General features: G+C 51.3%; 1 protein-coding gene across 1 annotated transcript; it reads left to right on the forward strand.

Moving 5' to 3' along the window:
- The first annotated feature begins 153 nt into the window (after window positions 1-153).
- Window positions 154-20,742, forward strand: rabep1 (rabaptin, RAB GTPase binding effector protein 1). Its single transcript, XM_080508707.1, is given in 19 exon segments — window positions 154-279; window positions 2,852-2,980; window positions 3,992-4,195; window positions 5,935-6,095; window positions 7,307-7,426; window positions 7,796-7,931; window positions 8,303-8,481; window positions 9,047-9,145; window positions 9,691-10,076; window positions 10,078-10,135; window positions 10,906-11,010; window positions 13,955-14,071; window positions 15,185-15,283; window positions 16,013-16,153; window positions 17,287-17,476; window positions 18,532-18,587; window positions 18,771-18,869; window positions 19,153-19,269; window positions 20,191-20,742. Coding segments are annotated over 19 exon segments (2,544 nt in total). The 5' UTR covers window positions 154-233; the 3' UTR covers window positions 20,293-20,742.
- Window positions 20,743-25,218: the final 4,476 nt, after the last annotated feature.

Raw genomic sequence — 25,218 nt, forward strand, 5'->3', positions numbered from 1 at the left:
TCGTAACTGAGTCAAATATTAACCGTGAATTCGTCCCTAAACACAGACGTCACGTCCAACAATGTCCTTCTCACACGTTTACAAGTCGAGCCGGTCGGCAGGAGGTGGGCTCCACTTTATTGTGAAGCTCCGGACCGGAAGTCGCCCGTCAGGTCGCGATGGCCTGTTGTGCGGGTCGCTCGTAGCTCCGACCCTCCGTCCCGCTCCGCGCCGGCAGCCCCGCTCAGGACGCCATGGCCGAGGAGGCCGGGGGACCGTCCCTGCCGGACCAGCACGACGGTAAATGCGCGTCGCCTCGCGGCTGTCCCGCGCGCGGGGCGGGACGGGACAGCCGCGGGAGCGGCGAGCGGCGAGCGGGCGCTCCGCGGCCTCCGTTAGCCGGTTAGCATCCCCGGGGCGACGTGTCACCTGCGGCCGCGGAGGCGCGTCTCCTCCCGGGCAGGAGGCTCCGGCTCCGCCACGCAGCCCCCCCCCCCCCCGGAGCTCCGGTCCCGGAGCTCCGGGGGGGGGGGGGGGGCTGCGTGGCGGAGCCGGAGCCTCCTGCCCGGCGGACGTGACTCAGACACCGGCCTGTGGTTCCCGGCCGGCCCGGTTCTGTCCGCCTCTGGAGCGGCTCACACGGCCTCAGCAGGCCGGGGATGGAGCCCCCGGCCACCGGGACCCCCCCCCCCCCCCCCCCCCCCCCCCCGCTGCCCCACCTCCAGTCTAAACTGCTCGGGTGAATCCTCAACGAGCTACCCCGCCAACGTGCTCTTATTTATCACAAACACACGCTGGAAGTGACGCGAACAACCTGCAGCTGTTTGCAGATGTTCCGCAAGCAAATGTCATTTTGTGACGAAGCATCGTCCAGCGTTTCGCCTCTTTTTACTCACTTTCATCGTTCCGTGGTCGTTTAGGCTCCATCTACTCAGCAACGTTCAGAAAACGACGTGCGTTTTTTTTTTGGGGCAGAAATGCAGAAAACGAAGCATCGAGCCTGTTTGTTTAGTTTTAGAACCTAAACGACTCACACGTGCAGCAGCATTGTCTAAAAGTTGTGCACGTCCCCGTTTTACATGGAGACGGGAGGTGCGTTTCCTCGTTACCATGGAGATGGAGCTGCCAAAAAAAAAGTTGCGCTTCCCCGTTGCCATGGTGACAGAGGGTCGTCAAATAAGTCCCACTTTCAGAGCCACTTTGCTCTGAACTCCGAACCTCAACCGTCGTTCTTTCATCTGGTCGCTCGTTTCTCACTTTCATCACTTTTATGTTACTTTTGGTCCTATAGTTCAACAAAAACGACTAAAACTGTGCGATTCTGGATGAAGTCTGACCTCAAGCTGATTCCTGCAAAATGAACATAAAAACTGATTGGCGTTAACGGCAGAGAACCGTCGTTAGAAAGTATAAAACCAGCAAAATGAAAGACGTTAGCAATGTAGTGATGAAGGAGGAGAGGAACACGAGCGTGAAGCGGCGCCGGGCGGCCCTGGAGGCGTGAGAGCAGCTGCAGGGCGCCGCCTTCATCCTGCTGTTAGGGTCGTTTTCTGTCCTTGACGTTGTGGAAACTCCCTGCTGGGAACTACCGACAATTTCTATGTGAAAGGTGGGACTGATTCACAGGAGGAGCCGCAGATCAGGAGCCACTTCATCATCATCATCATCGTCATCGTTGTAGTCTTCATCATCAGCTCATTTATTTATATATATATATATATATAGAGAGAGAGACAGAGACAGACAGAGAGAGAGAGAGAGAGAGAGAGAGGCATGAAACAACCACAGAGTTGAAACGAGGTTTGATCCTCAGAAAATCAGAAAATGATTAAAAAATGGAGTAAAATGCAAAAATCCCCTAAAAGCATCACGTGAGGTGGCGAAGACCTTTGACCTAAAACTGACACAAACAGCTGGAATTGATATGAATCCTCCAGTAAAATGATCCAGTTTGAACCAGTTTGATCCAGTTTGATCCAGTTTGAACCAGTTTGATCCAGTTTGAACCAGTTTGAACCAGTTTGATCCAGTTTGAACCAGTTTGAACCAGTTTGAACCAGTTTGATCCAGTTTGAACCAGTTTGATCCAGTTTGATCCAGTTTGAACCAGTTTGAACCAGTTTGATCCAGTTTGAACCAGTTTGATCCAGTTTGAACCAGTTTGAACCAGTTTGATCCAGTTTGAACCAGTTTGATCCAGTTTGATCCAGTTTGAACCAGTTTGAACCAGTTTGATCCAGTTTGAACCAGTTTGATCCAGTTTGAACCAGTTTGAACCAGTTTGAACCAGTTTGATCCAGTTTGAACCAGTTTGAACCAGTGCGACCAGAAATGGACCAGGAGGTGTGAAATCAGGAACGACGTACAGAAACGAAGCTATGGCGTCACAGGAGGGACAAAACTAGAAGAAATACATGTGCAGATATAAAGAGAATCAATAAGACAAAAATATTCCAAGGCCGTCTTTCTTCTTCCATCTTGTCTTTTCTTCTCCTGTTCAGTCTTTGTCTTTTCTATTTGCTTCTTGTCGTTTCTTTTCCTGGAGCCTTGATTGATCCTAGTTGATTGATCCTAGTTGATTGATCCTCAGTTGATTGATCCTAGTTGATTGATCCTAGTTGATTGATCCTAGTTGATTGATCCTAGTTGATTGATCCTAGTTGATTGATCCTAGTTGATTGATCCTAGTTGATTGATCCTCAGTTGATTGATCCTAGTTGATTGATCCTCAGTTGATTGATCCTCAGTTGATTGATCCTCAGTTGATTGATCCTAGTTGATTGATCCTAGTTGATTGATCCTAGTTGATTGATCCTCAGTTGATTGATCCTCAGTTGATTGATCCGTGTGTGTTGTGTGGCTCCTCCTCCAGATGTGCTCCAGCAGCGAGTGGCGGCTCTAGAGCAGGAGAGGAACGAGTTCATCAGGCTGAAGCAGCAGCTGGAGGCCGAGTTCAACCAGAAACGAGCCAAATTCAAGGAGCTCTACCTGTCCAAGGAAGGTAAGGACGCCCTCTCTACACTGCAGGGGGGGGGGGGGGGTGAAGGAAGGTAGGGTCTCCCTCTCTACACTGCAGGGGGGATGAAGGAAGGTAGGGTCTCCCTCTCTACACTGCAGGGGGGGGGGTGAAGGAAGGTAGGGTCTCCCTCTCTACACTGCAGGGGGGGGGGTGAAGGAAGGTAGGGTCTCCCTCCCTACACTGCAGGGGGATGAAGGAAGGTAGGGACTCCCTCTCTACACTGCAGGGGGGATGAAGGAAGGTAGGGTCTCCCTCTCTACACTGCAGGGGGGATGAAGGAAGGTAGGGTCTCCCTCTCTACACTGCAGGGGGGATGAAGGAAGGTAGGGACTCCCTCCCTACACTGCAGGGGGGATGAAGGAAGGTAGGGACTCCCTCTCTACACTGCAGGGGGGATGAAGGAAGGTAGGGACTCCCTCTCTACACTGCAGGGGGGATGAAGGAAGGTAGGGACTCCCTCCCTACACTGCAGGGGGGATGAAGGAAGGTAGGGACTCCCTCTCTACACTGCAGGGGGGATGAAGGAAGGTAGGGACTCCCTCCCTACACTGCAGGGGGGATGAAGGAAGGTAGGGACTCCCTCTCTACACCGCAGGGCAGAATTCAGAATTCTCACACCTTCTGTGTTATTGAAGATGTTTAATTTTACACAGAATTATTAAGCTTGTTCCAAACCAGACGGATGTTTTGGTATCAGCTATCTCCAGATCCTCTGGTGGTGCCCCACTTTAGTATTAATAAATAATGAATTGATTCATTTGGATATTAGTTTAATTGTTACATTATTTTTGATTTAATTAAAAATTATTTTAAGTTAAACTGTGTGTGCCCTCGAATTATAATAACTTTGACTTTCTTGCTTTATTGCTCATTTCTGCAAAGATGTATGAATAAATTGTCCATGAATGTAAAAGACCAGTTGGGTAAAGTTACCTGGTTGGGAACTGTCCTTCACATTGTGTTTCTTGTTTTGTCTCCGTCCTCGTCCCCCAGAGGAGTTGAAGAGACAGACGTCGGCCCTGGAAGGAGCTCAGTCGGAGCTGAGCTCGGTCCAGAACCAGCTGAGCCAGGCCCAGGCGGACATGGAGACCATCAAGGCGGTGGCCACGGTGTCGGAGAACACCAAGCAGGAGGCCCTGGACCAGGTCCGCAGCCAGTGGCAGGAGGAGGTGGCGTCGCTGCAGGCCATCATGAAAGGTCTCCGCCCAACTCGCCTTCCTGCACAGTCAGCCATTCCTGGGACGGAGACAGATTGTGGTTCCAGTCAGTAGTGGTGGAGAAGGACGTGGCAGGTTCTGCCACCGTGAAGCTAAAATACAAAGATTTCCTTTCATTCATTCATTCATTTATTTATTCAACCATGTTCACGTTTGACTGTGGCGGTACATTAATGTGGACAGGAGCACGATGAAGACGTCTCTTATTGTTCACGCCCCTTTGAATAACAGTCGACGACCATAAACGACGGTGATCCAGTCAACAAGATTGTTTAAAAATCATCTGAACTATTTAGAAAACAAAACACATTTCCCCATTGCAACGTGCAAGTAAAACATTTTTATATTCCTCCATCTGCATCTCCTTAAACATATTTTTAAATGTATTTAATGTTTGAGAACATTTTAATGTGTTCTTTAATGAATTCCATAATCTGACCCAGCAACTAGAACCTCTGTCTTCTGGAGGTTCTGGAGAAAGGGACACAAAAAGTTCCCTTTCATCTTGTGTCTCAGTGATCAAGGTCAAGTTCATGTAAATATGTTCCGGACCAACTTGTGCTTCATTTTCCACACGGTCAGTAAAATGTTTTAATTTGAAGAGTTTCAGGTGTTTGTAGACGAGGAGCTGAAAGAGTGACGGAGGTGCAGCAGGAAGCTGAAACGCCTCCGTCACACAAGAAAGAAGGACAGAAAGTACAAATAGAATAGAATAGAACTGTTGCACAGACTAGACAGTTAAAGTGACACTGGCTAAGCGAGGCTCCGTTTCCACGACGACGCCTTGAAGTGTCTGGGGGGTTGTTGAACCTTGGCGGTGCTCCTGCCAGATGTTTGACTCCTCCCCCTCCAGACGTTTGACTCCTTCCAGACGTTTGACTCCTTCCAGACGTTTGACTCCTCCCCTCCAGACGTTTGACTCCTTCCAGACGTTTGACTCCTCCCTCTCCAGACGTTTGACTCCTCCCCCTCCAGACGTTTGACTCCTCCCTCTCCAGACGTTTGACTCCTCCCCCTCCAGACGTTTGACTCCTCCCCCTCCAGACATTTGACTCCTCCCCTCCAGACGTTTGACTCCTTCCAGACGTTTGACTCCTCCCCCTCCAGACGTTTGACTCCTTCCAGATGTTTGACTCCTCCCCCTCCAGACATTTGACTCCTTCCAGACGTTTGACTCCTCCCCTCCAGACGTTTGACTCCTCCCCTCCAGACATTTGACTCCTCCCCCTCCAGACTTTTGACTCCTCCCCTCCAGACGTTTGACTCCTTCCAGATGTTTGACTCCTCCCCTCCAGACGTTTGACTCCTTCCAGATGTTTGACTCCTCCCCTCCAGATGTTTGACTCCACCCCTCCAGACTTTTGACTCCTTCCCTCCAGGTGTTTGACTCCTCCCCTCCAGATGTTTGACTCCTCCCCTCCAGACTTTTGACTCCTCCCCTCCAGACGTTTGACTCCTTCCAGATGTTTGACTCCTCCCCTCCAGACGTTTGACTCCTCCCCTTCCAGGTGTTTGACTCCTCCCCTCCAGATGTTTGACTCCTCCCCTCCAGACTTTTGACTCCTCCCCTCCAGACGTTTGACTCCTCCCCTCCAGACGTTTGACTCCTCCCCTCCAGACTTTTGACTCCTCCCCTCCAGACGTTTGACTCCTCCCCTCCAGACGTTTGACTCCTCCCCTCCAGACGTTTGACTCCTCCCCCTCTCCCTGTGGCCCCAGACACAGTGTGTGAGTACGAGGTCCAGTTCCACCAGCGCCTGGAGCAGGAGCGGGCCCAGTGGAACCAGTACCGCGAGGCGGTGGAGAGAGAGATGGGCGAGCTGAGGAGGAGGCTGAGCGAGGGCCAGGAGGAGGAGAACCTGGAGGACGAGATGAAGAAGGTGCTCACGTTCTTCTACTGCTGCTTCCTTTCATTGTTTGTTCTTCCACTGTGAGTTTTTATTCTGCTGCTGCAGAACATTTGTGAAATAAAGGATTATCTTATCTTATCTTATCTTATCTTATCTTATCTTATCTTATCTTATCTTATCTTATCTTATCTTATCTTATCTTATCTTATCTTATCTTATCTTATCTTATCTAGTCTTATCTAGTCTTATCTAGTCTTATCTTATCTTATCTAGTCTTATCTTATCTTGTCTAGTCTTATCTTGTCTAGTCTTATCTAGTCTTATCTTATCTTATCTAGTCTTATCTTGTCTTGTCTTGTCTTGTCTTATCTTATCTTATCTTATCTTGTCTTGTCTTGTCTTGTCTTGTCTTGTCTTGTCTTGTCTTGTCTTGTCTTGTCTTGTCTTGTCTTGTCTAGTCTTATCTAGTCTTATCTTATCTAGTCTTATCTTATCTAGTCTTATCTTATCTAGTCTTATCTTATCTTATCTAGTCTTATCTTATCTTATCTAGTCTTGTCTTATCTTGTCTTATCTTGTCTTATCTTGTCTTGTCTTGTCTAGTCTTATCTTATCTTATCTTATCTTGTCTTATCTTATCTTATCTTGTCTAGTCTTATCTTATCTTATCTTATCTTATCTTGTCTTATCTTATCTTATCTTATCTTATCTTGTCTTATCTTATCTTGTCTTATCTTATCTTATCTTATCTAGTCTTATCTTATCTTGTCTAGTCTAGTCTTATCTTGTCTTATCTTATCTTGTCTTGTCTAGTCTTATCTTATCTTATCTTGTCTTATCTTGTCTTATCTTATCTTATCTTGTCTAGTCTTATCTTATCTTATCTTATCTTATCTTATCTTGTCTTATCTTATCTTATCTTGTCTTATCTTATCTTATCTTGTCTTATCTAGTCTAGTCTAGTCTTACCTTACCTTACCTTACCTTACCTTACCTTACCTTACCTTACCTTACCTTACCTTACCTTACCTTACCTTACCTTAAACATGTAGACGTGACTAGAATGTGTTGAGTGATAAATCCCTGAATGATTCAGGTAAATTAATTGAGTTTCAACTCTTCTTTCAATGCATGTTAATGTTGTTTCTTGAGATTTCTTTCCAGATCTGCTTCATTTTCTTCTATTTAAACATATGTGTGTATATATAAGTAAGGAGGGTGTGCCCCCCCCCCCCCCACAGGCCCAGGAAGATGCTGAGAAGCTGCGCTCGGTGGTGATGCCCATGGAGCAGGAGATCTCGGCCCTGAAGACCAAACTCTCCTCCGCCGAGGAGCGAGTGAAGGAGCTGGAGGCCTCCAAGGTCAGTGGGGGGGGGGGGGGGGCACATGGGGTCAATCCATCCTCTAATGGGGCATCATGCATGAGTGGGTTCTCTAGTGCGGGGGTCTCAGACTGCCCCTCCCCCCCCAGCACCTGAAATAATGTAACCGACCCCTCGTTTATTTCATTCAACGATTAAAAAAAAAAAAAGTATGTATATAGTTGTTCCATAACTATTTAAGTTACTCTGGATATAATTGACCCCGTGGGTCAAAGGAGCGTCGGAGGAACAGAGGGACTTCATCCAGATGTTTGCAGACAGACACGTTTTTAATGTTTCTTCCAGATGTTTGCAGACAGACACGTTTTTAATGTTTCTTCTTGTGCCGCCTTGTCTTTCCTCCGTCAGGTGAAGGAGCTGAATCACGTCCTGGAGGCGGAGAAGTCGTGTCGCACCGACCTGGAGATGTACGTGGCCGTGCTGAACACCCAGAAGTCTGTGCTGCAGGAGGACGCCGAGAAGCTGAGGAAGGAGCTGCACGACGGTACTTCCTTCAAACTCCACCTGTAGCGCCCCCGGTGGCGAGAGGGAGATAAAAAAAAAAAAAGTTATCTATTAAAAATATTTTGCACAATTTATAGATTCTCTATAAATATTTTGGGAAATGCTTTTGACACGTGTCGGCTTTAACTTGTGTTTCCTGTTCAACCCTGGATCTCAGTGTTTGTGGCAATAAAGCGAATCTCAATCCATTTATTTCTTTTAAACTGTATTTTAAGGCTCATAGGTTTGTTTTCCACAGCAGCCTGTTCAAAATGAGTCCCTGTGGCCTGGAGGTCTCTAGTTCCTCCAGAGGGACTAGAGACCTGGACCAGCTGGTGAGTCCCCCCTGTCCCCCCTGTCTCTGTCCCCCAGTCTGTCACAAGCTGGAGCTGGAGCGCCAGCAGCACCACCAGCTGAAGCACACCTGGCAGCGAGCCAACGACCAGTTCCTGGAGTCGCAGCGTCTCCTGATGAGGGACATGCAGAGGATCGAGAGCGTCCTGTCCTCGGAGCAGCTCCGTCAGGTGGAGGAGATGAAGAAGAAGGACCAGGTGCTGCAGGGTTCACGCCTTGTTTCAGTGTGTGGAGGGTCAAAGGTCACCGGACTCACGACTCAGCAAAGTGTGACTTTAGTCCTCTGGTGGGAAAAACAACTCACTGTTGGTGGGGGACAGTGGGGGACGTGGCTCCGTGGGGGACGTGGCTCCGTGGGGGACAGTGGGGGACGTGGCTCCATGGGGGACAGTGGGGACGTGGCTCCGTGGGGGACAGTGGGGGACGTGGCTCCATGGGGGACGTGGCTCTGTGGGGGACAGTGGGGACGTGGCTCCATGGGGGATAGTGGGGGACGTGGCTCCGTGGGGGACAGTGGGGGACGTGGCTCCATGAGGGACAGTGGGGACATTGCTCCATGGGGGACAATGGGGGACGTGGCTCCATGGGGGACAGTGGGGGACGTGGCTCCATGGGGGACATGGCTCCGTGGGGGACAGTGGGGGATGTGGCTCCATGAGGGACAGTGGGGACATTGCTCCATGGGGGACAATGGGGGACGTGGCTCCATGGGGGACGTGGATGTGATAATCAGAGGACACCAGGTTGTGTCTGTCCCTGCAGGAGGAGGACGAGAAGGAGAGACTGAGTCAAGTGAAGGAGGACGGAGGAGGAGAGACGGAGCCTCTGGAGGACTTGTTCCTCGGCCTGAGTGCTGAGGAGGTGAGACATGTCCTTCCTCCCTCCTTCCCTCCCTCCTTCCTCCCTCACTCCCTTCCTTCCTCCCTCACTCCCTTCCTCCCTCACTCCCTTCCTCCTTCCTCCTTCCTCCCTCCTCCTTCCTTCCCTCCCTTCCTTCCTCTCTCCCTCCTTCCCTCCCTCCCTCCCCCCCCACTGACGGTGGCCGTCCCTCCCTCTCTCCCTCACTCCCTTCCTTCCTTCCTCCTTCCTCCCTCCTCCTTCCTTCCCTCCCTTCCTTCCTCTCTCCCTTCTTCCCTCCCTCCCTCCCCCCCCACTGACGGTGGCCGTCCCTCCCTCTCTCCCTCCCTCCCTTCCTTCCTTCCTTCCCTCCTCCTCCCTCCCTTCCTTCCTTCCTTCCTTCCCTCCTCCTCCCTCCCTTCCTCCCTCCTCCTCCCCTCCCTCCCCCCCCACTGACGGTGGCCGTCCCTCCCTCTCTCCCTCCCTCCCTTCCTCCCTTCCTCCCTCCTCCCCCCCCCCCCCCCCCCCCCCCCCCCCCCACTGACGGTGCCCCCCCCCCTGTGTTCCAGCCTCCCACCAGCCACAGTGTCCACGGTTCCCTCCACTCGTTGGACGCCGGCAGTCCCGTGGACGCGTTCAAGGACAGCCTGAGACGGGTCCAGTCCACGGACAGCCTGGGGTCCTCGCCGTCCCCCCAGCAGGGGTTGGGGGGCCACAACCACAAGGCCAAGTCGGCCAGCCACCTGGAGGAGTCTGACTTCGGGCCCCTGGTGGGGGCCGACTGCAGCGGGGGGGACGGCGTCCCGGGGGACACGGCGTCCCTCGGCTCCATCCGGCTGCCGGCCAGCCACTTCCTGCTGACCAAGGACCAGGAGAAGGCCATCAAGGCCATGACCCCGGAGCAGGAGGAGACGGCCTCCCTGCTGTCCAGCATCTCCCACGTCCCCGACTCCGCCCCCCCCCGCCGGATACCGGCTGGTCAGCGACACCGAGTGGAACCTGCTGCAGCAAGAGGTGCGTCCAGGGGACACGCCCCCAGGGGGGACATGCCTCCAGGGGGGACACGCCTCTAGAGAGGCCGCGCCTCCAGGGGGACACGCCTCCAGAGGGGCCACAACTCCAGAGAGGCCACGCCTCCAGGGGGACACGCCTCCAGAGATGCCATGCCTCCAGAGAGGCCATGCCTCCAGGGAGGCATCACCTCCAGGGGGACACGCCTCTAGAGAGGCCACGCCTCCAGGGGGACACGCCTCCAGAGATGCCATGCCTCCAGAGATGCCATGCCTCCAGAGAGGCCATGCCTCCAGGGAGGCATCACCTCCAGGGGGACACGCCTCTAGAGAGGCCACGCCTCCAGGGGGGCCACAACTCCAGAGAGGACACGCCTCTAGAGAGGCATCGTCTCCAGGGGGCACATGCCTCCAGGGAGGCATCGCCTCCAGGGGGACACGCCTCTAGAGAGGCCATGCCTCCAGGGGGCCACGCCTCCAGGGGGGCCACAACTCCAGAGAGGACACGCCTCCAGAGAGGCATCGCCTCCAGGGGGACATGCCTCTAGAGAGGCCACGCCTCCAGAGAGGCCACGCCTCCAGGGGGCCATGTGTGTATATATATATATATATATAGATGACATCCTGTGAGTTCCCGACATGTGATAATAGATAGATAATTCATGCAGCAGAAAAACAAAAGAACCAATCAGCATTAGCAGATGTGGTGATGGTGATGTCATGATGATGATGATGATGATGATGTCATGATGATGAGGTGGTTGTTGTGTCCAGGTGAAGAACGCCGGCAGGAAGCTGGGACGGCGCTGTGACATGTGTTCTAACTACGAGAAGCAGCTGCAGGCCATCCAGGGACAGGAGGCGGACACCCGGGACCAGGTCTGTCCTCTACCCTCACTTCCTGTTTAGAGCCGGGGGACAGTGCAGTTGGGGGGGGGGGTCTGTCCCTCCAGGTGGTAGATACTGTCTGTCCTCCAGGTGGTAGTTACTGTGTCTGTCCTCCAGGTGGTAGTTACTGTCTGTCCCTCCAGGTGGTAGTTACTGTGTCTGTCCTCCAGGTGGTAGTTACTGTCTGTCCCTCCAGGTGGTAGTTACTGTGTCTGTCCTCCAGGTGGTAGTTACTGTCTGTCCCTCCAGGTGGTAGTTACTGTGTCTGTCCTCCAGGTGGTAGTTACTGTGTCTGTCCCTCCAGGTGGTAGTTACTGTGTCTGTCCTCCAGGTGGTAGTTACTGTCTGTCCCTCCAGGTGGTAGTTACTGTGTCTGTCCTCCAGGTGGTAGTTACTGTGTCTGTCCTCCAGGTGGTAGTCACTGTGTCTGTCCTCCAGGTGGTAGTTACTGTGTCTGTCCTCCAGGTGGTAGTCACTGTGTCTGTCCTCCAGGTGGTAGTTACTGTCTGTCCTCCAGGTGGTAGTTACTGTGTCTGTCCTCCAGGTGGTAGTTACTGTGTCTGTCCTCCAGGTGGTAGTTACTGTGTCTGTCCTCCAGGTGGTAGTTACTGTGTCTGTCCTCCAGGTGGTAGTTACTGTCTGTCCCTCCAGGTGGTAGTTACTGTCTGTCCTCCAGGTGGTAGTTACTGTGTCTGTCCTCCAGGTGGTAGTTACTGTGTCTGTCCTCCAGGTGGTAGTTACTGTGTCTGTCCTCCAGGTGGTAGTTACTGTGTCTGTCCTCCAGGTGGTAGTTACTGTCTGTCCCTCCAGGTGGTAGTTACTGTGTCTGTCCTCCAGGTGGTAGTTACTGTGTCTGTCCCTCCAGGTGGTAGTTACTGTGTCTGTCCTCCAGGTGGTAGTTACTGTCTGTCCCTCCAGGTGGTAGTTACTGTCTGTCCTCCAGGTGGTAGTTACTGTGTCTGTCCCTCCAGGTGGTAGTTACTGTGTCTGTCCTCCAGGTGGTAGTTACTGTCTGTCCCTCCAGGTGGTAGTTACTGTGTCTGTCCTCCAGGTGGTAGTTACTGTGTCTGTCCTCCAGGTGGTAGTTACTGTGTCTGTCCTCCAGGTGGTAGTTACTGTGTCTGTCCTCCAGGTGGTAGTTACTGTGTCTGTCCCTCCAGGTGGTAGTTACTGTGTCTGTCCTCCAGGTGGTAGTTACTGTGTCTGTCCTCCAGGTGGTAGTTACTGTCTGTCCTCCAGGTGGTAGTTACTGTCTGTCCCTCCAGGTGGTAGTTACTGTGTCTGTCCTCCAGGTGGTAGTTACTGTGTCTGTCCTCCAGGTGGTAGTCACTGTGTCTGTCCTCCAGGTGGTAGTTACTGTGTCTGTCCTCCAGGTGGTAGTCACTGTGTCTGTCCTCCAGGTGGTAGTTACTGTCTGTCCTCCAGGTGGTAGTTACTGTGTCTGTCCTCCAGGTGGTAGTTACTGTGTCTGTCCTCCAGGTGGTAGTTACTGTGTCTGTCCTCCAGGTGGTAGTTACTGTGTCTGTCCTCCAGGTGGTAGTTACTGTCTGTCCCTCCAGGTGGTAGTTACTGTCTGTCCTCCAGGTGGTAGTTACTGTGTCTGTCCTCCAGGTGGTAGTTACTGTGTCTGTCCTCCAGGTGGTAGTTACTGTGTCTGTCCTCCAGGTGGTAGTTACTGTGTCTGTCCTCCAGGTGGTAGTTACTGTCTGTCCCTCCAGGTGGTAGTTACTGTGTCTGTCCTCCAGGTGGTAGTTACTGTGTCTGTCCCTCCAGGTGGTAGTTACTGTGTCTGTCCTCCAGGTGGTAGTTACTGTCTGTCCCTCCAGGTGGTAGTTACTGTCTGTCCTCCAGGTGGTAGTTACTGTGTCTGTCCTCCAGGTGGTAGTTACTGTCTGTCCCTCCAGGTGGTAGTTACTGTGTCTGTCCTCCAGGTGGTAGTTACTGTGTCTGTCCTCCAGGTGGTAGTTACTGTGTCTGTCCTCCAGGTGGTAGTTACTGTGTCTGTCCTCCAGGTGGTAGTTACTGTGTCTGTCCCTCCAGGTGGTAGTTACTGTGTCTGTCCTCCAGGTGGTAGTTACTGTGTCTGTCCTCCAGGTGGTAGTTACTGTGTCTGTCCCTCCAGGTGGTAGTTACTGTCTGTCCTCCAGGTGGTAGTTACTGTGTCTGTCCTCCAGGTGGTAGTTACTGTCTGTCCTCCAGGTGGTAGTTACTGTCTGTCCCTCCAGGTGGTAGTTACTGTGTCTGTCCTCCAGGTGGTAGTTACTGTCTGTCCCTCCAGGTGGTAGTTACTGTGTCTGTCCTCCAGGTGGTAGTTACTGTGTCTGTCCTCCAGGTGGTAGTTACTGTGTCTGTCCTCCAGGTGGTAGTTACTGTGTCTGTCCTCCAGGTGGTAGTTACTGTGTCTGTCCTCCAGGTGGTAGTTACTGTCTGTCCCTCCAGGTGGTAGTTACTGTCTGTCCTCCAGGTGGTAGTTACTGTGTCTGTCCTCCAGGTGGTAGTTACTGTGTCTGTCCTCCAGGTGGTAGTTACTGTCTGTCCTCCAGGTGGTAGTTACTGTGTCTGTCCTCCAGGTGGTAGTTACTGTCTGTCCTCCAGGTGGTAGTTACTGTGTCTGTCCTCCAGGTGGTAGTTACTGTGTCTGTCCTCCAGGTGGTAGTTACTGTGTCTGTCCTCCAGGTGGTAGTTACTGTCTGTCCTCCAGGTGGTAGTTACTGTGTCTGTCCTCCAGGTGGTAGTTACTGTGTCTGTCCTCCAGGTGGTAGTTACTGTCTGTCCCTCCAGGTGGTAGTTACTGTCTGTCCTCCAGGTGGTAGTTACTGTGTCTGTCCTCCAGGTGGTAGTTACTGTCTGTCCTCCAGGTGGTAGTTACTGTGTCTGTCCTCCAGGTGGTAGTTACTGTCTGTCCTCCAGGTGGTAGTTACTGTCTGTCCTCCAGGTGAAGAAGCTCCAGGTGATGCTCCGTCAGGTGAACGACGAGCTGGACAGGACGGTGACGGAGAGACGAGGTCTGGAGGACGCAGTCAGAGCAGGAAACCAGGAAACTACGGCCAAGGTGACCATCGATTCAAATCATTCACCAGTTAGTTTCACCCTTTTCTGTAATTAATTTAGTCATTTATAACATTTTCTCAACTTATTTATGGAAAATCATGGAATTAATGTCGACTCAGCACATGTATGAGTATATTTAGTATATTTATGTTCAATATTATATATTAATATATTGAGATATTTGCTTCCAGCTTAATGAAGACTGTTTGTCTCCGAGTTCAAATGTCCACAAACAGAAACAACAAACAACAGAAACTTAAATGTGAGCAAAAGTCCAACAAGTTTAATATTTCAACAACAAAGTAGTGAACTTATTACATGAATCTGCACAATTAACACCTTCATGTTGACAGCAGTAGTTAAAATACATTCTACGTGTCTGATTCACTGATATTTCTGTTTCCTGGGACTTCAAGGAGAAAAGCAGGTTCATAGAGGAAGATCAAAGCTCCTGGTGACACTTTGAAGTGACGATGCGAATTAAGGACAACTATAAAGCCGTTTTTAATAATATTTCGTACTTTAGCGTAGAGAGAAGTTTATTACCGCCTCGTATCAATAGAAGACTATCAGACGGAATAGAAGCGTGTCGGTAGATCAGCAGGCAGCAGTAGAAGTGTGTCGGTAGATCAGCTGGTAGCAGTAGAAGCATGTCAGTAGATCAGAGGGTAGCAGTAGAAGCATGTCAGTAGATCAGAGGGTAGCAGTAGAAGCATGTCAGTAGATCAGAGGGTAGCAGTAGAAGCGTGTCGGTAGATCAGCTGGTAGCAGTAGAAGCATGTCAGTAGATCAGAGGGTAGCAGTAGAAGCGTGTCGGTAGATCAGCAGGTAGCAGTAGAAGCGTGTCAGTAGATCAGAGGGTAGCAGTAGAAGCGTGTCGGTAGATCAGAGGGTAGCAGTAGAAGCGTGTCGGTAGATCAGCAGGTAGCAGTAGAAGCGTGTCGGTAGATCAGCAGGCAGCAGTAGAAGCGTGTCGGTAGATCAGCAGGCAGCAGTAGAAGCGTGTCGGTAGATCAGCAGGTAGCAGTAGAAGCGTGTCGGTAGATCAGCAGGCAGCAGTAGAAGCGTGTCGGTAGATCAGCAGTAGAAGTGACGCCGCGGTGTCGTCCTGCAGGTGGCGGCGCTGCTGCAGCGGGTCCAGGAGTCGGAGGCGCTGCTCGGCGCCCTGCAGGAGGCCTTCGCCCAGGCCAAGACCAGCACCCAGGAGCAGATGGTGAGCAGGGCGCCGCCACACTTTACCCTACAACCCACTGCCACACTTTACCCTACAACCCACTGCCACACTTTACCCTACAACCCACTGCCACACTTTACCCTACAACCCACTGCCACACTTTACCCTACAACCCACTGCCACACTTTACCCTACAACCTCAGTCACTTCTTGCGCCGGAACATCAGGTTGGTCTGTGAAAGAATGGAAACGTCCAGTCTGCTTCTGGTTCTGGGTCTGGTTCTGGTTCTGGGTCTGGTTCTGGTTCTGGGTCTGGTTCTGGTTCTGGGTCTGGTTCTGGTTCTGGGTCTGGGTCTGGTTCTGGTTCTAGTTCTGGGTCTGGTTCTGGTTCTGGTTCTGGTTCTGGTTCTGGGTCTGGGTCTGGTTCTGGTTCTGGTTCTGGTTCTAGTTCTGGGTCTGGTTCTGGGTCTGGTTCTTCTGGCCCAGACGTGTGGACGGCCTGAAGACCAGAACAGGTCTACTATCTGGTCCCAGCAGAAACAGGTTTCTTCACCGTCTGGTTCCTCTGAGTCCAGTAGAACCGCTTCAGAACCACTTTATGACCAAAGCACCTTCAGGGATCAATGTTCTGGGGACCAGAGACTTCCTGTCCTCGTCTCCTGGAGGGACTCTACCCTGGGGGGGTCTGACGGGGGGGGTCTGGTCCTGGTGTGACGGGTTGTGGTCCTGGTCTGGTCCTGGTGTGACGGGTTGTGGTCCTGGTTCCAGGCGGTGCTGCTGAGGTCCAGACAGACGGTGTCGGAGGAGCTGGACCGTCTGCAGAGAGACAACGAGAGCCTGCAGGGGAAACACCGGCTGCACCTGCAGCTGCAGCTGCAGCAGCACTTCCTCATGCCGCAGACGGTGCAGGTGAGGGTCTGCAGGGTCTGCATTCACTGATTCATGGTCTACATTCACTGCTTCATAGTCTGCATTCACTGCTTCATGGTCTGCATTCACTGCTTCATGGTCTACATTCACTGCTTCATGGTCTACATTCACTGCTTCATGGTCTGCATTCACTGCTTCATAGTCTGCATTCACTGCTTCATGGTCTGCATTCACTGCTTCATAGTCTGCATTCACTGATTCATGGTCTACATTCACTGCTTCATAGTCTGCATTCACTGATTCATGGTCTACATTCACTGCTTCATAGTCTGCATTCACTGCTTCATGGTCTACATTCACTGCTTCATGGTCTGCATTCACTGCTTCATGGTCTACATTCACTGATTCATGGTCTACATTCACTGCTTCATGGTCTACATTCACTGCTTCATGGTCTACATTCACTGATTCATGGTCTGCATTCACTGATTCATGGTCTACATTCACTGCTTCATGGTCTGCATTCACTGCTTCATGGTCTACATTCACTGCTTCATGGTCTGCATTCACTGCTTCATAGTCTGCATTCACTGCTTCATGGTCTGCATTCACTGCTTCATGGTCTACATTCACTGCTTCATAGTCTGCATTCACTGCTTCATGGTCTGCATTCACTGCTTCATGGTCTACATTCACTGCTTCATGGTCTGCATTCACTGCTTCATGGTCTACATTCACTGCTTCATGGTCTGCATTCACTGATTCATGGTCTGCATTCATTGATTCATAGTCTACATTAACTGATTCATAGTCTACATTCACTGATTCATGGTCTACATTCACTGCTTCATGGTCTACATTCACTGCTTCATAGTCTGCATTCACTGCTTCATAGTCTACATTCACTGCTTCATAGTCTGCATTCACTGATTCATGGTCTACATTCACTGCTTCATAGTCTGCATTCACTGATTCATGGTCTACATTCACTGCTTCATGGTCTGCATTCACTGATTCATGGTCTGCATTCACTGCTTCATGTCTCCAACCCGTCCTCCCACGGTCTGTAACGCCCCGTCTGTCCCCTACGGTCTGTAGCGCCCCGTCTGTCCCCTACGGTCTGTCCCCTACGGTCTGTCCTCTACGGTCTGTAACGGCCTGTCTGTCCCCAGGAGCTGCAGGAGCTGGTGGACGTCCTGCGGGGGGACATAGTGTCTCTCCAGACGTCCTCAGACCACCTGGAGGAGAAGCTGAAGGCGGAGATCCTGTTCCTGAAGGAGCAGAACCAGGCGGAGCAGAGCCTGAAGGACAACCTGGAGGAGACGCTGCAGCTGGAGATCGAAGGCTGCAAGGAGGAGCTGGGTGAGACCTGGACCTGGACCTGGACCAGGACCAGGACCTGGACCAGCCTTGGTTCTGGTCCTGATGAAACGTTTCCTGTTTGCCTCCATTGAACAGTTGTTTTCTTCAGTTTGTTGATTCTGCTGGTAAACATCAGTTTGACATCAGGACGTTATGACATCACCACCTTATGACATCATCATGTTATGACATCATCGTTCTAGATCTTCTGGTTAAAGGTTAAACATTTTGAAGTCCTGAAACAAAACTAAAACTAATTTATAATATTAAAGTGTTTATAGGAGATCAGTAACTGATCAACTGTTCAACACATGAGTCATCCAGTAATGGACAACAACAACATCAACAACAACATAAACAACATAAACATGAACAACAACAAGAACATCATCAACAATAACAACATCAACAACATAATCAACATCATTATCAACAACAACAACATCAACAACAACATAATCAACATCACCAATAACCACAACAACAACATAATCAACAACAACAACATAAACAACAACATAAACAACAACAGTTGTCCCTGACCCATGTGAGCGGAGCCTCAGTGGTCCAGCGTCAGTCAGACAGTGTGTCTGTCCTCCCGTCCTGATAGAGACGGACCCCCAGAGACAGTGTCCCTGTCCTCCCGTCCTGATAGAGACGGACCCCCAGAGACAGTGTCTCTGTCCTCCCGTCCTGATAGAGACGGACCCCCAGAGACAGTGTCTCTGTCCTCCCGTCCTGATAGAGACGGACCCCCAGAGACAGTGTCCCTGTCCTCCCGTCCTGATAGAGACGGACCCCCAGAGACAGTGTCTCTGTCCTCCCGTCCTGATAGAGACGGACCCCCAGAGACAGTGTCCCTGTCCTCCCGTCCTGATAGAGATGGACCCGCAGAGACAGTGTCTCTGTCCTCCCGTCCTGATAGAGACGGACCCGCAGAGACAGTGTCCCTGTCCTCCCGTCCTGATAGAGACGGACCCACAGAGACAGTGTCCCTGTCCTCCCGTCCTGATAGAGACGGACCCTCTAGAACCTGACGTCTCTTCTTCCTGCAGCGTCTTTGTCCAACCTGAAGACGGAGCTGCAGAGACTGAAGACAGACAACCAGCTGGTCAGTGACCTCCTGCTGCCACCGGCCACTAGAGGGCAGCACATGGCTCATCACTGTGTGTGTGTGTGTGTGTGTGTGTGTGTGTGTGTGTGTGTGTGTGTGTGTGTGTGTGTGTGTGTGTGTGTGTGTGTGTGTGTGTGTGTGTGTGTGTGTGTGTGTGTGTGTGTGTGTGTGTGTGTGTAGCTGCAGAGCCGCCTAGCAGAGAGGACTGAGACTCTCCAGAACCTCCACAGTGTGAAGATCAACCTGGAACTGCAACTCAGAGAGCTGAGCTCTGCTAAGGTAACACACACACACACACACACACACACACACACACACACACACACACACACACACACGCACAGACACACACACACACACACACACACACACACACACACACACACACACACACACACACAGACACGCACAGACACACACACGCACAGACACACACACAGACAGACAGACAGACAGACACAGACAGACACAGACAGACAGACAGACAGACAGACAGACACACAGACAGACAGACAGACAGACAGACAGACAGACAGACAGACTCAGTCCTTCCTGTCCCCAGGTGGTTCTGGACTCTCAGGTCCTGGAGGAGAAGAACAAGGCTCAGCGGTTGCAGACGGAGCTGGACGTCAGTGAGCAGGTCCAGAAGGACTTCGTCAAACTGTCTCAGACTCTCCAGGTGAACCTCTGGGGGGTCGGGGGGGGGGGGGGGGTCAGGGGGGGTCGGGGGGGGGGGGGGGGGGGCGTTGCAGGCCTCTGGTCCTCCAGTGTGTTGAAGCTCCAGACTGAAGAGGTCCGGAGGTTCAGGTTCTACCGTCAGACTGTGACCGTCTCTAGACAGAGTCTCAGCTCAGTGACTCTCCAGGAGGGTCGGGGCGTTTCCTCGGGGGTCAAAGGTCAACGCCCCCACCCCCCCCACTGGGACCACCTCAAGACTGGAACCCACATGAAAACCACATTTCTCTGTTGAGAGTGAGAACAAGTGTTGAATGTGTGAGGCTGAAGACTTCATTTAACTCTGGTTCTGTCATATCTTACATATATTAGATATATTGGATATATTGGATATCTTAGATATATTAGATATATTACATATATTGGATATCTTAGATATATTACATATATTAGATATATTAGATATCTTAGATATATTACATATATTACATATATTGGATATCTTAGATATATTACATATATTAGATATATTAGATATCTTAGATATATTACATATATTACATATATTGGATATATTGGATATATTAGATATATTAGATATATTACATATATTGGATATCTTAGATGTATTACATATATTAGATATATTAGATATCTTAGATATATTAGATATATTAGATATATTGTGGAACTGGTCTTCAGGAACCCTTCAGAACTACGTTGTGGGTAGTTCAGCTGGATCATGGGACTGGTTCTCCAGCAGAACGGTTAGTCTGGTTCCTCTGGTGTCTTCACCGCCCCCTCTGGCTGCCGGAGGTACTGCAACGTCAACCTGCCCTGCATGGTCTCTGTACTGAAGGTGTATGGTGGCGAAAGGTGTGTGGTGGAGTAAGGTGGAGTAAGGAGTGTGTGGCGCCCCCTGCAGGTCCAGCTGGAACGAATACGACAGGCGGACTCTCTGGACCGGATCAGAATCATCCTGAACGACACCGACCTGACGGACATCAACCAGCTTCCAGAGACATGATGACCCCCCCCACCGCCTCGCTGCCCCCCCATAACATTATTACCCCCCCCCCCCGGGGACGTGGACAGACGTGGAGTCCTGTACTTTTCTGTACATTAAGAATTGTGTGGAGATATTGAAGAACACTACTGCTACTAAAACCAGATGTAAATACTTCCTGGCCGAGGCTGGAGGTCGTCTGTACCGCCCTACCGTCTGTACCGCCCTACCGTCTGTACCGCCCTACCGTCTGTACCCACCCTACCGTCTGTACCGCCCTACCGTCTGTACCGCCCTACCGTCTGTACCCACCCTACCGTCTGTACCGTCTGTACCGCCCTACCGTCTGTACCCGCCCTACCGTCTGCACCGCCCTACCGTCTGTACCGCCCTACCGTCTGTACCCACCCTACCGTCTGTACCCACCCTACCGTCTGTACCGCCCTACCGTCTGTACCCGCCCTACCGTCTGTACCCGCCCTACCGTCTGTACCCACCCTACCGTCTGTACCGCCCTACCGTCTGTACCCGCCCTACCGTCTGTACCGCCCTACCGTCTGCACCCGCCCTACCGTCTGTACCGCCCTACCGTCTGTACCCGCCCTACCGTCTGTACCGCCCTACCGTCTGTACCGCCCTACCGTCTGCACCCGCCCTACCGTCTGTACCGCCCTACCGTCTGTACCCGCCCTACCGTCTGTACCCACCCTACCGTCTGTACCGCCCTACCGTCTGTACCCGCCCTACCGTCTGCACCGCCCTACCGTCTGTACCGCCCTACCGTCTGTACCCACCCTACCGTCTGTACCCACCCTACCGTCTGTACCGCCCTACCGTCTGTACCCGCCCTACCGTCTGTACCCGCCCTACCGTCTGTACCCACCCTACCGTCTGTACCGCCCTACCGTCTGTACCCGCCCTACCGTCTGTACCGTCTGCACCCGCCCTACCGTCTGTACCGCCCTACCGTCTGTACCCGCCCTACCGTCTGTACTGCCCTACCGTCTGTACCCACCCTACCGTCTGTACCCACCCTACCGTCTGTACCGCCCTACCGTCTGTACCCGCCCTACCGTCTGTACCCGCCCTACCGTCTGTACCCGCCCTACCGTCTGTACCGCCCTACCGTCTACCGCCCTACTGTCTGTACCCGCCCTACCGTCTGTACCGCCCTACCGTCTACCGCCCTACTGTCTGTACCCGCCCTACCGTCTGTACCGCCCTACCGTCTGTACCCACCCTACCGTCTGTACCCGCCCTACCGTCTACCGCCCTACTGTCTGTACCCGCCCTACCGTCTGTACCCACCCTACCGTCTGTACCCGCCCTACCGTCTACCGCCCTACTGTCTGTACCCGCCCTACCGTCCGTACCCACCCTACCGTCTGTACCCGCCCTACCGTCTGCCGCCCTACTGTCTGTACCCGCCCTACTGTCTGTACCCGCCCTACCGTCTGTACCCGCCCTACTGTCTGTACCCGCCCTACCGTCTGTACCCGCCCTACTGTCTGTACCCGCCCTACCGAACACACAAATAGGTTTGTTGTCTCCTAATGCACTTTCCACCTGGAGCTTCTCCTCCCTGATGGACAGACGGTGGACAGACGATGGACAGACGATGGACAGACGTCCTCCTTCCTCCTGGTTTCTGCCTTTCAACACTTTGCTTTGTGGCGTTCCTCGGCCCTTTAACCCCTCGAGCCCCAGAACCCGTGAAGGCTGGAGAACAGTCACGTGACTCCGGTGGGATCGTGAGCGACGCCTCCGTCTCCTTCAGCCTCCACGTCGTCGCTCCGGCGTCCGTCGGTTTTCCCGCTGCAGGAATACACTTGAACGCTGACCACAGTTGTGATGATTCTTTATGTTCGCGACTCGGGATGGACTCGGTCCGATCCGGTATCAGGCGCCGGTTCCGATACCGACATCGGTCACAGAGCAGAGTTTTCCGATCCATGAAGCCTCGTCTGCTTCACTGCTGCTCTGCTGGCTGCAAACTGTGGACTGGATTTCCTGGAGGGAGGCGGGTCCCAGTGAGACGTGGAGGAGCCAGTCAGGAAATCCAGTCCACAGTTTGCAGCCGGCCAGCAGGCTAGTGTGGCAGCACTGTGCTGTCCTGCTGTTTATGGCAACGTGTTGCTGTTGAGACAGATTTGACACTGAAAACACCACAAACACTGGAAACATTGAGTTTCTACTGCGTTGATAAAGAATTTCTCCAGGACTAATAAAGTGATTGTGAGGTTTTAAAGGTAGAACTAGTTTATTAGAGACTATGACGTCACTCAGACCCCACATTGTCCACATGGAACTAAAATAGCAAACAGCTCCGGTATTGGAATAGTATCGGTATGGGCAGATATCCACATTCTGGTATGGGCAGATATCCACATTCTGGTATGGGCAGATATCCACATTCTGGTATCGGTATTCGGCAGATATCCACATTCTGGTATCGGTATTCGGCAGATATCTACATTCTGGTATCGGCAGATATCCACATTCTGGCATCGGTATCGGCAGATATCCACATTCTGGTATCGGTATCGGCAGATATCTACATTCTGGTATCGGCAGATATCTATATTCTGGTATCGGCAGATATCCACATTCTGGTATCGGCAGATATCCACATTCTGGTATCGGTATCGGCAGATATCCACATTCTGGTATCGGTATCGGCAGATATCTACATTCTGGTATCGGCAGATATCCACATTCTGGCATCGGTATCGGCAGATATCTACATTCTGGTATCGGTATCGGCAGATATCTACATTCTGGTATTGGCAGATATCCACATTCTGGTATCGGGATCAGCAGATATCCGCATTCTGGTATCGGGATCAGCAGATATCCGCATTCTGGTATCGGGATCAGCAGATATCCGCATTCTGGTATGGGCAGATATCCACATTCTGGTATCGGCAGATATCCACATTCTGGTATCGGCAGATATCCACATTCTGGTATCGGGATCATCAGATATCCGCATTCTGTTATCGGTATCGGAAGATATCCGCATTCTGGTATCGGGATCATCAGATATCCGCATTCTGGTATCGGGATCAGCAGATATCCGCATTCTGGTATCGGGATCAGCAGATATCCACATTCTGGTATCGGTATCAGAAGTAGAACATCTGGATCGGTGATTCTCTATTTGGGTGACGGATCGAAGCTTCTGGGAACATCTGGTTTGAACCAACAGGTAGAAACAGGCGGCGATTAGTTGAACAAACAGTCGATTCTGAACCTGAAACGACAGTTTGTCACTGATGAAAGAAACAATCGTGGACTTGATTCTCTGCACACGTTTCCTCCTGCGACCGCTGGAAGACCTCCGCTAGTGATTCCACTGGAATTCCGCCGCCTTGGAGGTACAACATGTCAAAACTCTAAAGATTCCTTGAACAGAAATAAAGTCAGATCCCTGGTTGTTTCTGCTGGTAATTCCACATTGTTCCACCAGGTGGTGTCATGAGCCTCGGCCTCCTCCTCCATGTTGTGTGGCTCAGTGCTGCCCCCCGCTGCTCAGACTCGGCAGAGCCTGAACGTCGCAATGTTGTACCTTTGAAGCTCGTTGTGGCCGAACGCCGCCGCCGGCGACTCCTCGGCTTTTGGGTCGTGAACCAAGACGCTGGGATCGTGTGGCGCCGGAGACGCCGCGGCTGTCGGAGAACCGGACCTCGTCCCGGGACCGAACCTCGTCCCGGGACCGGACCTCGTCCCAGGAGGGTTTTCCGGTCCCGATCCAGCGTCTCTGCTTTGTGAGTCGCTTCGTCTTCACTCTGGTCTCCTGTCGGCACGACGACGGTGGACGAACCACGTCGAGGAGAAACGATACGGGGAGACTTTCGTCTTTTACGCCGTCGCTGGAGCACGTTAGCGTTTCTATTAGCATCCCGGATAATCGCTAGTTAAACACGTTTATACAACGTTTCCAGTGAAGACGCATCGTTTGATCAATCTGAAGTTAAACGTTCTGAAAATGTCTGTTTCCATGGAAACGGGAAACGAGTTGTGGCTGTTGGTTGTTTTTTGTAATAAAACCTCTTACATGCAGCTTTCTAGTGGACAGACTATCAAAATAAAACCACCAGGATGGGTTGTTATCATGGTGACTATCAAAATAAAACCACCAGGATGGGTGATCAGAGTGACTATCAAAATAAAACCACCTAGATTGATTGTTATCATGCTGACTATCAAAATAAAACCACCTAGATGGATTGTTATTGTGGTGACTATCAAAATAAAGCCACCTAGATTGGTTGTTATCATGCTGACTATCAAAATAAAATCACCAGGATGGCTTATCATGGTGACTATCAAAATAAAGCCACCTAGATTGGTTGTTATCATGCTGACTATCAAAATAAAACCACTAGGATGGATTATCATGGTGACTCAAAATAAAACCACCAGGATGGGTAATCATGGTGACTATCAAAATAAAACCACCAGGATGGGTTGTTATCATAGTGACTATCAAAATAAAACCACCAGGCTGGATTATCATGGTGACTATCAAAATAAAACCACCAGGATGGGTTGTTATCATAGTGACTATCAAAATAAAACCACTAGGATGGATTGTTGTTGTGGTGACTATCAAAATAAAACCACCAGGATGGGTTGTTATCATAGTGACTATCAAAATAAAACCACCAGGATGGGTTATCATGGTGACTATCAAAATAAAACCTCCAGGATGGATTGTGATTGTGGTGACTATCAAAATAAAACCACCAGGATGGGTTGTTATCATAGTGACTATCAAAATAAAACCACCAGGATGGGTTATCATAGTGACTATCAAAATAAAACCACCAGGATGGGTTGTTATCATAGTGACTATCAAAATAAAACCACCAGGATGGGTTGTTATCATAGTGACTATCAAAATAAAACCACCAGGATGGGTTGTTATCATAGTGACTATCAAAA

Source organism: Blennius ocellaris (assembly GCF_963422515.1).
Source record: "Blennius ocellaris genome assembly, chromosome: 14".
NCBI classification, from domain to species: domain Eukaryota; kingdom Metazoa; phylum Chordata; class Actinopteri; order Blenniiformes; family Blenniidae; genus Blennius; species Blennius ocellaris.